Raw genomic sequence first — 12,511 nt, 5'->3', positions numbered from 1 at the left:
TTTGGATCAAGTAGTGATGTTAGAAAGATGTCCTTACTTCTTATGTTAAATGAAAGCAGACAAAGGAGTATTTATGTCACGGCTTAATTAGCTAAATTAGATTTGCCAGTGGACTATAAATGGGATATAATTAAGTGCAAATGTTCGTGTAACCCAGTTTGGATATTTTCTGGAACTTGCTGCCACAGTATCCTGTGGAGGCAGACAAGTAGCACCTGGTGGAAGATGATACTTGCTAGGTTATGTTCTCATGTCCATGACTTTCCTGCTTTATTCTTCTGTCTTTTCACAAATTAATGCAAGTGTCTCAGCATTTAATTTTGTATTGTAATTTAAAGTTTTACTTAAATGCAAAAGATTTATATGTTTGCTCTAGGTCTAAAGATAGTATGTACCATGCCCTTGGGTACAGCACTATTTTAGTTATGCAAGCTGCTATGACCTTTGAACAGCAGGATATACAAATGGGAATTTCTACAATGAAGGAAGCTTTGCAAACCTGCCAAAGGTAAGCCCAAGCAATGAACGTTTATGAGGTACTTAATCCACTAGTGTTTGTTGTAAGATATCCCAGCTGTCTGTACGCTTTCAAAGCAGGCTATTGTCAGTGTGATAGTGATCCAGATTTGGAAAGGTGGAGTAAGTCTCACTATCCAATTATTATTGGTAAGGATATGTTTCCTAGTATTGCAGAAACAAGAGACTCCTTGGGTCTGGGCATGTGTAGCCTCTAAAGTTAGTTAAATGGTTGGTTGCGACGTAACTGTTGGTTACGTACATGGTTGGTTACATACATGGTTGGTTGCTAGGTAGACCTACACATAAGCTGACACTACATGATTGAACTGCTTGAGCTATTTCAACCTGTGACTTTTTGTTTTCCAAGGGATCAACAATTTAAAAGCTCCATATTTTGAATTTTCAATTTCATCATTAAAATGTTCTTTTTTTTAAAAGTTGTTTTCAAAAGGGGACCCAATAGTCTAGTCGGATTAAGCTTGTACTGAGGTTTCTTCTAAAACCAAAGCAATTTTTTTTATTACTGTTACAAATGTAAGTGTTGTTAAGCTTACCTTAAAATTAAAGGGCTATTATTCCCATCAAGAATGATCTGAACCTTTTGCTTCTGGTCTTGCTTAGAACAACAATGAAATAGAATAGAAAATAGAAGTTATTAGTGACTTTTATTTTTTTAATTAAAAAAACCTTAGAAAATGGGTTGTCAAAGCTAAAGTGCTTAAGCCTCTGACAAAAACAGAAATGAGTGCTTTATTCTGCTGTACTGGTTCTTCATCGTATTGGTTAGGCCATAATTTATCATGAATGGTCTCCAAAGAAATTATCTCCAAATGTTGTTAGTTTAGACATTTAACATCACCTCCTTAGCAATGACAAAAAAAAGAAAAGGAACCGGGACAAAACTATCAGATACTATCTGAAAAAAATAAAGGGGTCAGCAGTTTCTGCCTCTTTTTCAGGTTCCTCTGAACTATGTTGTTTAGTATGTCTGAAAGTTAGGTGCCTCTTTGTACTTCAGATAGTTTCAATAAGGGCCTCCATCTCTGCAGGATACAAACTTTTATGCGTGCTTTGGTCTAGTCTGTCACAAAACTCGTAAAAATGCAAGATAAAGGCAATCAAACACTTAAAGGTGAAGAATTGCCAGAACTACATGTGCCTTAACTGACCATTTTCTGTGTATGCATTATGGTAACCTGTAGTGTCATCATCTTGTCAGGATCCTGTGCTTTTCAGTGTGCAGAATAGTGTAAACAAACAATAAGCCAACGCTTGGTGTTTATAATTAATGATTTCCAGGTTTAAAAGTATGTTCCTTTTCTGAATGTAGAATTGTTTCTTTAGCTTCTTCATAAAGCTGAGTTGTTTGTAAATAGCAGCAAATTAATTTTTGGAATGCTGTACTAAAATAAACTAGCATTTTATAACATGGACAGTTGAGATCTGTTGAAAGTAAAATATGTGACTGTTTTGGCGTCATTTGGCATAAAATGCCATAAAATACTGAAGTATTTTTGTTTTCATTTATGTTGAAAACAGAGCTCCTTTTGATTTTTCACTTTAATTCTGAGTGCAAGTTTAAGAAATGGAAAAAAGTAATTCGTAAAACTTTCAAGTCCAGTTCAAGTGGCTTGCCCAGTGTCAGAGAGACCTCTGCAGCTGGTGGGTGGAAGTGGGGTGGAGGCTATTGTACACTTAAAGTAGGTTAAATGCATGCTTGGAACATCAGTTCCGTGCTTCTGAGCCTGGACACATACCAGTGGCCATGATTAGACTACTCAAAGAATTGCAGCTATTGGCAAATCATCACTTTACTAAGAATGTCTATAAATTGTGGTTGGAAAGGGTTAAGAATTATAAATAATTAAGTTCAAGTTTGTGTTGAAATGTCACTCATGCTGTGTGGGTTTCTTTTCCTCCATGTACAACTGATTTAGATTCAGGAAAAGAAACACAGTGGTGGAATCCTTGTCCAATCTAGTTTCTAAACAGTCAGTGGATCAGTTGAGTGAAGGTAAGTGGTTTATAATACTGATAAAATAACAAAGTGAAAAAAGCTCAAAAACACTAGCAATGTGTACAAATATGCTTAACTTGGCCTAGTGTCTTACAGTAAAAACCAAACAAACCAACTGTATGGTGTTTTTTTTTAATTTGAATGCAAAACTTCTCAAAATGGGGGATTCAGCCTAATTTTTTTCGGTTCTGAGTGTGCATGGTTTAAGAAAGGAATGCCTTTCACAACACATTATAGGACTGAAGAGAGATTTCCCTTTTTTTTTTTTTTAAAGGCAGCTCCCAAAAGTTTAAGAATCGTTGATGCTGTGGAATATGTCCTTATTATTAGTTGCATTGGAATCTGAGTATATTAACAAGTTTTGTGCTTGTCTGTTTTGCCTTAAGGTGTTTTGGGAAATGGTATCAGTGCATTGTTCATGGCTCTGAAAATGCTGATCTCCTATTTCTGATTCGGGCAGAATCAAGTATGCATTTTTTTTCTAACCTGACACAAAAGAATCCTGTTTAATACTGGACGCGTCAAACTCACAGCAGCCTTGTGCATGTGGCTGGTCTTGCAGCATGGGTGCAGAGTAACTCGTGTCATGTGTGTTAAGTCAAATATACTTCAGTGCTGCATGAGGACAGAAAGTCTGCCCAGGGCTTTCGGTTTGTTGAGCATGACTTGGTGAAAACCTGTTCATAATGTCTTCCTCGACTTAGGAAAAGCCTGAGCCACAGTGAGCGTTACCATTCGTCTGTAAAAGTTTTTTCTGAGACGTGGAAAGAGGGTTGGAAGACCTAGTTGCTGTAGGCTGATATTTAAACTTAGGATCAATGGAAAGTACAGGAGATCATCCACCAGAATGACAAGTAGCTTTTGCCCTAGGCTGAAGTGAGCTCTGGCAAGATCAAAGTTTTTGTCTGAGGAGAGGTGAAATAGAAGACTTCTATTGGGATTTGTGTGTTACAGCTATTATTCAGCAGTTATCAAAACAGCAACAGCAGAATCTTGCTTTTTTTTCTTTTCTTGGCAGCATTTTATTTATTCCATTGGCCCCAAGAAGAGAATATTGACAATGCTTTGCTAACAGTAAATAACTTTTCTTTCTTATATAGAGGAAATGCATGCTGAAATCTGCTATGCTGAATGCTTACTACAGAAAGCAGCTCTCACCTTCGTACAGGTAAAGTCAATTGTTTATTTTGTATCTCTGTGTAGCAGTTTAATGGAAAGATGTTAGTACTTGTAAAATGTAGTTCCCACAATAGGTAGAGTATTTAAAACCCCAACTTTTTCCTAGTGAATGAATGTTATTTCATGGCAGTGATTGAAGTATGGTAAATGCTGTGCTACCCAGCAAAATTCTCTCTTTGTTTATATGAATAACGAAAGATGTTATTGATACCCAGGAGCCAAAAACCTAAGGTATATTGCAGTCTTATACAGATGGTATGTTTAAATGACTTGCATCACATCTGACAGTGTTCAGCACTTGTTTAAAAAGATGTTCAAGTATGAGGAAATGTCTTGTTTGAAAGTGCAAGTCTTTTTTCGCATGAAAAGGGTAGAATGTTTCCCAACTAACAAAGCTTCAACTGATGCGCACTTGTCTCCAATTCAGTATCACTCTCCATGCACTTTTGACATGGTGTCAGGAACAATATAGTTACAAATGATTATAAAATGAGCATGCCTTAGCGTTGCTGAGGTAATAATTCAGTCCACAGGAAGATCTGATGTTTAATACTGTCTGGTGCTTCTTGTTTAGCTTGGGGTTCAGGGACTTCATGCTACAGTGTTTTCAAATTTGATTTGAAATTTGATTCCTGAAAACAGGAGTTGTTATACTTTTTTACATATGTGAGTGTTTTACAAATGTTTAATGAATGTATTTTAGATAATCCCTTCAGATACAAATTATGAGGAAGAAGTGAGGCACAAAGGTACTAAGATCAGATGGATCTAAAAAGTTAATTTGGCAAAGCTTTATAAACCGCTTAATACAGTACTATGGCCAGAAGTGTCAGGAAATAATATTAATGGAATGCCAGTCTTTCCTACAACTGACTTTCTCCTTTACTAACCAAATGGAAGCAACCCTCTTTTTTTGTTTTGTTGGTGGGTTTTTTTAAGTGTGAAGAGAATTTTTAAACAGTTGTTGAAGGAGGTGAGTTTAGGACTGTATAAAATGAAAAAAACCTTGGGGGTATACTTTCTCTAAAGCAGCACCTTGCTATCCACCATGTCAGAGATCCATTGCTGTTGACTATAGTACCCTGCTCTGCTGATTGCTGTCATGCCCCATATTTTTCATCCTTGAATGACCTTGATTCTTCTGAGGGGGATGATGATAATGAAAATGTAACCATTCAGAAAGAGGTAGCAAGAATGCTTGTACTAAAACACTTGCGTTTGGGTGTTCAGTATTGCAGACAAAACAATTGAGGTCTTTTGAAATGGTGACCCTTTTATGGAAGCCAAAATTTCCTTTGGTTGATGAGTCTGAGGCTTTTTTTGTGCTTTTTCATTTTCCACATCATATATGCTGTCCCCAAGTATTTAAATGTGCATTTCTGAAATGCCTGCACACGTTCCCCTTCTGTGTGAATTCTAAGAGAGAAATTCTGTCCTGTTGAACTGTTAACCATCTTGCTTTTCAGGAATTTATTTGTGATGGCTAGTACATTGTGGCTTTACTTTGATTTTTCTAGATGTTAATAAGTACATATGTTGGGTAGTACATGTGGTTACTGTTGATCAGGAATGGGAATTCATCTGTTCAGGGGGTTCTTTGGTTTGTCTTCTGCCAGGTCCTGGGCTCACTTGTGTGTGTCAGAATCGGTATTTCAAAACTTTTCTAAAAAGTTCCCACAGCACCATCTGGTGGAGAGCTTTCTTGGTCCATTTATATGCATTGGAAATTCTGTTAAAAGTAACTCTGACTTTTTTTCATTCCCCTCTTAAGTTTTAAAATTTGTAACATGCGCCAGAGAAATGTTTCCCTGACAACTTAAAGCAAGTGTTAACTTCAGTCTTAGAGATGAGTCTAATAACTGAAAAACATTTTTAATATTTCCAATGACCGTTAAGTTACAAATAAATGTAAATGTAGCTGGAAGATTTTTATGTATGTGTTATTTGTAATAGCTGAATGCACATTTTTGTGCAATTATATTTTTTTCTTCCAGGATGAAAATATGATCAACTTTATCAAAGGTGGCCTCAAAATTAGGACGAGTTACCAAATATACAAGTAAGCCATTAGAAAACACTTAGATTCAATGTTGGTATAAGCAGGTGCAGTTGCATTAATGCCTCCACAATAAAAAGAAATACTTTTATAGCAATCATAGAAATTATATGAAGTATAATCATTAAGTCATGTTTCCCCTTCCCTCCTTTTTTTTTCCTGCATCAAGAGAATGTCACCAGGTGCTACAGATGACTCAGGGGAACAAAAGCAAAAATGAAACTTACTACCAGTTTGAAGGAGGAGTAAAACTTGGAATTGGAGCATTCAACTTGGTATGACTTTTTCAGACTACAGAAAGGCCATTGGGATAATTCTGTAGGTTTCTTTCTTTGCAGATACAGTACTGTAATCCTGTTTTAAAAATTACACATTTGTAAAATGGAGACACAGGCTTTGAAGGTTTTATGCAATATGAAAACAGCAGCGGCTTTTTGCATGCATGCCTTCTGGGATCTTTCTACTAATCTGAATTGTGTTTAATTCCCTTGGACTAATTTATATATGTATTTCTTAAGAGGAAAAGCAGCTACATCTACCTGTGTGTAGCAGGAATTTTTATGATACTTACGCTGTTGATTTCAGGATGCCTGGAGTGACTGCTTTTTTTATACACCCCTATGTATACCATTCTTTTGCTTCAGTGGCATACTGTGGATTGGCATAGATAATTACAAATTCAAAAGAATGAGCAGTAGTTTACTGAGTTTGGGCATCCACTAGCATTTGCGGATGCAGGGTTTGTTGTACTGGGTACATCCACTAGTGTGTTTCTTTACAATTTACTACAGTTGCATTTTCACATCTGTCATTGCAATGGTGAGAGTTGATTTCTGCTGGTATGTTAATTTCTGTATCATTCAAGACTGGAGCTGGCCAGTTCTGATTACGGTCAGAAGAACTCAGGTCTATCTGCACCTGTCAGTCTTTAAAACCCAAACAACTGGTAGATGTCTGTGTTCATAAGTGCTCTGACGTTTCCTGTTCTTCATGAAGTCTCCCCAGTAGGAAGCTTAACAGAAAAAGTGTCTGCTGGGCAGAGTGTATTAGGGTGAATGGAGCTTTCAAAAACTGACCTTCAAATAGACCTTCTTGTAATGCTCGTTGAAAAGGTGGTTGTGACCTTTAAGTTTTCTGTTGTGTAGGATATGGAGAATGCAGTTACAAGGGGAACAAAAAGTGCATGTAATAGAGGGCTAAAGGATGATAACAATAGCTAGTATTTCTAAAACAAATGTGCTTGCTGGTCTGCTAATTCAGTGCTCCCACAGTAGGAACAAGTAGAACTTTTGTGATAGCATTGTGTGATTTGATTGGGAGTAAAGGAAGATGACAATTATAGACTGTGAGTACTACCAAAATAGATAATACTTTTATTCCAAATGACCCACAATTTTCAAACAATTCTGATCAGTTGAAGGCAGAAAAATCTGTCATTATCTGAAGAAGCACAGCTGGACTCTGTCTTGCTGTTTCCATGCTGGATGATCGTCAAAAGTCTGAATTTCCCTGAAGCTCAGACTGATTGTATATTGTTGATCATGCATGTCTATTTTCAAGTTCTTTTGCGTTTTACTTTTTCACTAATGTGTAATGGCATTTAACATAGTAGCTGGCATTTTTGGTTCAAGTTTATAGTGGTTTTACTTTTTTATTTAAATGTATGTACATTTTAATCTTATTTTTGTTTGAAATGTATTTCAGATGCTGTCGCTTTTACCAGGAAGGATCCTCCGACTTTTAGAATTTATTGGATTTTCTGGCAATAGGGTATTGGATCTGATATTTGTTTTTTCAAATTAGTCTTTTCTCAGATAAAGACTGGATGGATTTAACGTCATATAGATCATTATACTTTTAGTGTGAAATATATTGTTTATCAGTATTTTAGTGTTGTTAAAAAGATGAGAAGTGGTCTAGATGATGCAAGCATAAAAGCACACATAGTGCTGATCTTGAACAACCATGGGAAAAGACCAGTCTGCTTCAGAGGGGGTTTTCAAATTGCAATTTCCTTTCCTTTTGCTGATCCTTAAGGAGAGGATATTAGCTTTCTTTTCTAGCCTATACAGTCAGAAATTAATGTTCCTCATACCAATAACTGAGGGGAGAGTCAGTTCTACATTTTTCTACCCACAATCCCAGCCCATTTCTTTGGGAGAAGGAATTTCTGAATATCATGTGTCATTGTTGAATCTCAGTACGTCTTTTTCTCATGGATGAGGAAAGTATTTGTAATCATGGCCTTGTTTTTGTAAACCTAGCCTTGTTTTGTAAGTATCTTACTGCCCTTTAAAACCCTTTTTGACACCCATAAGAAATTAAAAAAACAAAAACCAAAAAAAACCCCCACAAACCCAAACCAAACAAAGCAACCCACAGAATTACACATAACTAAACTTCAAGTTACTAATTGGACAAAGTGTCACCATATGGTCTTATTGCTGTTAGTTTGTCCACAATTACGGTTTTGCTTATGTAAAATTAGACTTCAGTAGAGACCTGTTCATTCTGTTTCTTCCTGTGAAAGACCTGGTTCATGCTGAAGCTGTTCCATAATACACATATTTGCCCTGGCTGAAAAGGCAATAAAAGCTGAAGGGAAAATAACAAACAATTTTGAAGGATCAGCACATTTTTTTTGTATGGTGCTTGAATTCCTCTATAACGCATCAAGTTGCTATGCAATAGAACTCCTGTTAAGTTAATATTTGTTTTGAGGCAAAACTGTTAAAATCTGATACGTTTCTGAAGAGCCACTGCTCTTAAGCAGGGAAGCTCTGAGCTCATCTCAACAATCCCCCAAGCAGTCAAGCTGTCATGTAATGGACATAAACTGGAAAGGATGAGAAGTTTCATGTGTTAAGAGCTGAATAAGTCTCCATGAATCTGGATTCCTTTTCTCAGCACACACGAATTCCATTGTAGCTTCTGGAAACAGTGTCTAGAAGTTGGTGTGTTAGCAGAGCTAATACTTCGATCAGAACCTCAAAATAGTGGCTGACTTGATGGAAGAGAATTGAGGATAACCAGGGATTTCTGTGAAGGAAGACTCTTGCAACATGTAGCACTGGAACGGTTGAGAGAGCTTCTCACCAAACATAGAATTAAAGATGTTATTCTGAAGGGCTCATAGCCAGAAAATAGTGGGGAAGGGATGTAGACCTGTGTGTCTGCATGGTCTGTGTGGTGTTCTCATTTCACCAGAGCACTGAAATGCATGGGTAATTTTATTCAATGTTAGCTTAATCTTCTCCTTGCTGAGTACTATCAGCTGTGGTAGTACTGTTTTGGTAGAAGGTTCTGTTGGATCTGAGATAACAAAGTGCTAAATTAGGAAATACTTGTATCTGAAAGGAAAACTGGATTTGAGGGAGCCAGAAACTATTAGTAGTAACTCTGTATACTGATAGTTAATTCTGCATGTGTTTGTGATGTTTCTTAGGAGTTGGGCCTCTGTCAACTACGAGAAGGCGCATCTGGCAGCAGTTTGAGGGCCATTCTGTGTACTTTCACCCTGTTGGTTTATCATACTTACGTCTCCTTAATCCTTGGTGAGACCCACTGTGTAGCTGTTTGGTCATGCTACACATGATGATAGATATTGTGATTTTTTTAACTGATTTTCGAAATTGTGGCCAGCTAGCTTTGTAACAGGAGATTGTTGTATACTTAATTATGATCTGAAATGAGTATTTCTGACTGACAAAACTATGTCTGCAGAAACAATGAGGGTAGATACCATTATACCAACATCTTGTTCCATTTACAGGGCTGTCTCAACATGCAACAGCAAAACATCACAAACCACTTTTAAGTTCAGACAAGTCCTTATCCATAAATTAATGTCAGATATTGTGAAAACTATCTCCAGAAAGAAGTCTGTACTCCCAAACAATTTACTTGGAAGTTCAAACATGTAGAGAATTAATTGCTTTTGCCACATGGGGCTAAAAGTCATCATTAATTCTGTATGCATCTTTGACATACATTTTCATGTTCTTTTAGTTTGGAAGTGTTTTAGTCCTTGTCCCTCAGGCTCATCAGGAAATTAAGGAGAACTTCATTTCTTTCAGTATCACCTGTACTTCATTACTGAGCTCAAAATTGGGAAAGGAGGCAGCTGAGGAATATTTTCCTAACTTGCTAAAGCAATTTAAAGGGATTTAAAAATATAACTAGGATCTGTAATGGAACAGTTTAAAGAATATTTGTATATTCTATTCTGTTTCTACTTACAGACATTTACTATCTTAAAAGCACTTAGTACCTTCAGGACAAGAACTCAGTTTTATAGAAACACAATGTGATGAAATAATTCTGCTTTTGCATAAAAGCAGTCATCCATTAATCTATTCATGCCATAATATGATTTGGAAACCAAAATCTTAATCTGTGAAACTCATTTTTTTAAGTACATTGAGGTTGGTTTGTTACGTTTTCTAGGTACAGGGGAAGCCAACCTTGAGGAAGCAGACAGTCTCCTCGAACCCTATCTCCAGAAATTTCCAAATGTGTGTATTCTCAATAAATTTTATAACAGCAATGTAGTTCCCTAAGCTTAAAATAGTAACTGGGTGTTTTTCTCATCTCCTTTCAAGGGTTCCATTATGCTATTTTATGCTGCCAGAATAGATATACTGAAAGGAAATTTTGAAAAGGTAAATCAGTGTTTTCTTTTTAAGGTTTTTATTTGTTCAGTGTTCAACTTGGGGAAAAAATATCTAAAAGTAACTTATTTTAGTTGGATGGATAATTATGCTCTTACCCCTGTTCATGTTCAGTGTCAATATTGATTCCATCTCTCTCCCTCTGTAAGGGAAGACTGAAAGGGAAGTTTATCTCATTTTACTAGTCAGGTGTTCTCCACTTGGGTGCTAGGAAAGGATTTGCTCTGTAATTAGACATGGCTCTCATGTGGAGCTGTAGTTGAGCCAATTTTCATCATTCTTACTTAACTACATTGTAGGCGCAGTTGAGGTTCCAAGAATGCATAGCAGCCCAGCAAGAGTGGAAACAGATTCATCATCTCTGTTACTGGGAGCTGATGTGGTGCTACACCTATCAGCAGAACTGGCTTCAAGCATATCGGTATGCAGACCTGCTCAGCAAAGAGAACAGGTGGTCTAAGGTAAATGGGTAGGTGGATGTTGTTATGATATACGTGTAGCCTCTCCACAGTTAAATTTGCATTTCAATTCGCACAGTAAGTGTACTTTCTGCTTTCTTCTGAAACCCATAAGCAAAGACACAATGGCACCGAAATGGTAGGTTTAACTGGGTGGTTAAGGAGGAATTTGAATTTCACATTCTGAAGCACCAGAGCCATAACTAACAATGCTTCAGCCCCCCTAAAAACCGAGGTACTTGTAGAGTTGTGAGAAAGAAGAGGGAGAGGAAAATGGTTAACTTGCATCTCAAGTCAAGTTCTAATGCTTGCTAAGAAAACTTGGCTGAAGAAACTGTGTTTGTTAGTTGATTATAAACAGATGAGAGCACACCTACTCAGCAGATGCTTTGTGACATGAAATGAGAAGGCTGCTGGAGACACGGTCTCACGAGAAAAGTTGGTGTATCTACCTTTTCCTTGTAAAAATGTTTCTTGAAGTATGAACCAAGCACAATGTGCAAATAATTTTTGATACATCATTTTTGTCCGTTCCTTTCTAAGGTACTGTTTTATTATGTTTAGTGGAAAAGGGGATGCATCCAATTCTTGACAAAGGAGGAAGAGAACAGTATATTCAACGTGAAGTGCAAATGTCTTGAATAGAATTATGTATGTTTCTTTTTTCTCCACAAAGTCCAGCTATTGAACTTTCCTTGAATCAGTACTCAGATATTTTCTTCTGTTTTTTCAGGCATGTCTCTACACGTAACAGATCATATAACAGTAATGGACTTTAGAATAGTTATGTCATTTAACCTCATCTCTATATCAGTGATTTGCATAATAAATTGTCCTGTTCTTTGCAGGAGACAACCTTTAGCATTTTCATTTATTTAGAATATTAATAAATATGTTGAAAATAAAATTATAGCATAAATTATGTGACAAAGGAAATGCTAAACTTCTATAGTTCCACCTGCCTGAGAATTACTGGAAACACTTTGCTGCAGCAAGCAGGGTGGGAGATTTGAGTCCTTAATGTATTGACTGAACACAGCAAATTAGATGTAATATGTTGCTATTTCTTTTTGAAATAGGCAATGTATGTATTCCAGAAGGCAGCAATTCTATGTATGCTTCCAGAGGATGATTTGAAAAGGACTGGTGAGGACATTGTATCTTTATTCAGGTAAACATTTATAAAGCAACTAGATGTGCAGTCTTTTTCCCCCATATAAAAGTTTTTGACTTGAGTATCTTAAGACAACAAAAGTTGAGTATCTTTAAGACAATAAAAAAAGTTTTTACAAATATATTAATGATAAGAAGAGAGCCAAGGAGAATCTCCATCCTTTATTGGATGCAGGGGGGAACATTGTCACTGAGGATGAGGAAAAGGCTGAGGTACTCAATGCCTTCTTTGCCTCAGTCTTTAACAAGCAGAGCAGTTATCCTCAGGGTACTCAGCCCCCCGAGCTGGAAGACGGGGACGGCGAGCAGGATGAACCCCCCGTAATCCAAGAGGAAGCAGTCAATGACCTGCTATGCCACCTGGACGCTCACAAGTCTATGGGGCCGGATGGGATCCACCCGAGAGTGCTGAGGGAGCTGGCGGAGGTGCTCGCCAAGC

The 12,511-nt window shown here is 37.0% G+C and overlaps 1 protein-coding gene across 1 annotated transcript in view; it reads left to right on the top strand.

Moving 5' to 3' along the window:
* The first annotated feature begins 376 nt into the window (after positions 1-376).
* TTC39B (tetratricopeptide repeat domain 39B) overlaps positions 377-12,511 on the top strand; it is a 28,057-nt gene continuing 15,922 nt past the window's right edge. The window contains exons 1-11 of the mRNA XM_009274282.2: positions 377-508; positions 2,457-2,533; positions 3,637-3,704; positions 5,710-5,774; positions 5,941-6,046; positions 7,476-7,541; positions 9,217-9,325; positions 10,218-10,285; positions 10,373-10,432; positions 10,741-10,902; positions 11,979-12,070. Of these exons, the coding sequence (XP_009272557.1) occupies positions 390-508; positions 2,457-2,533; positions 3,637-3,704; positions 5,710-5,774; positions 5,941-6,046; positions 7,476-7,541; positions 9,217-9,325; positions 10,218-10,285; positions 10,373-10,432; positions 10,741-10,902; positions 11,979-12,070 (992 nt within the window). The 5' untranslated portion in view covers positions 377-389. The remainder of the gene's footprint in view (positions 509-2,456; positions 2,534-3,636; positions 3,705-5,709; positions 5,775-5,940; positions 6,047-7,475; positions 7,542-9,216; positions 9,326-10,217; positions 10,286-10,372; positions 10,433-10,740; positions 10,903-11,978; positions 12,071-12,511) is intronic.

Source organism: Aptenodytes forsteri, unplaced genomic scaffold (assembly GCF_000699145.1).
Source record: "Aptenodytes forsteri isolate BGI_AS27 unplaced genomic scaffold, ASM69914v1 Scaffold46, whole genome shotgun sequence".
Lineage (NCBI taxonomy): Eukaryota > Metazoa > Chordata > Aves > Sphenisciformes > Spheniscidae > Aptenodytes > Aptenodytes forsteri.
This window is presented reverse-complemented; position numbering and strand designations above follow the sequence as displayed.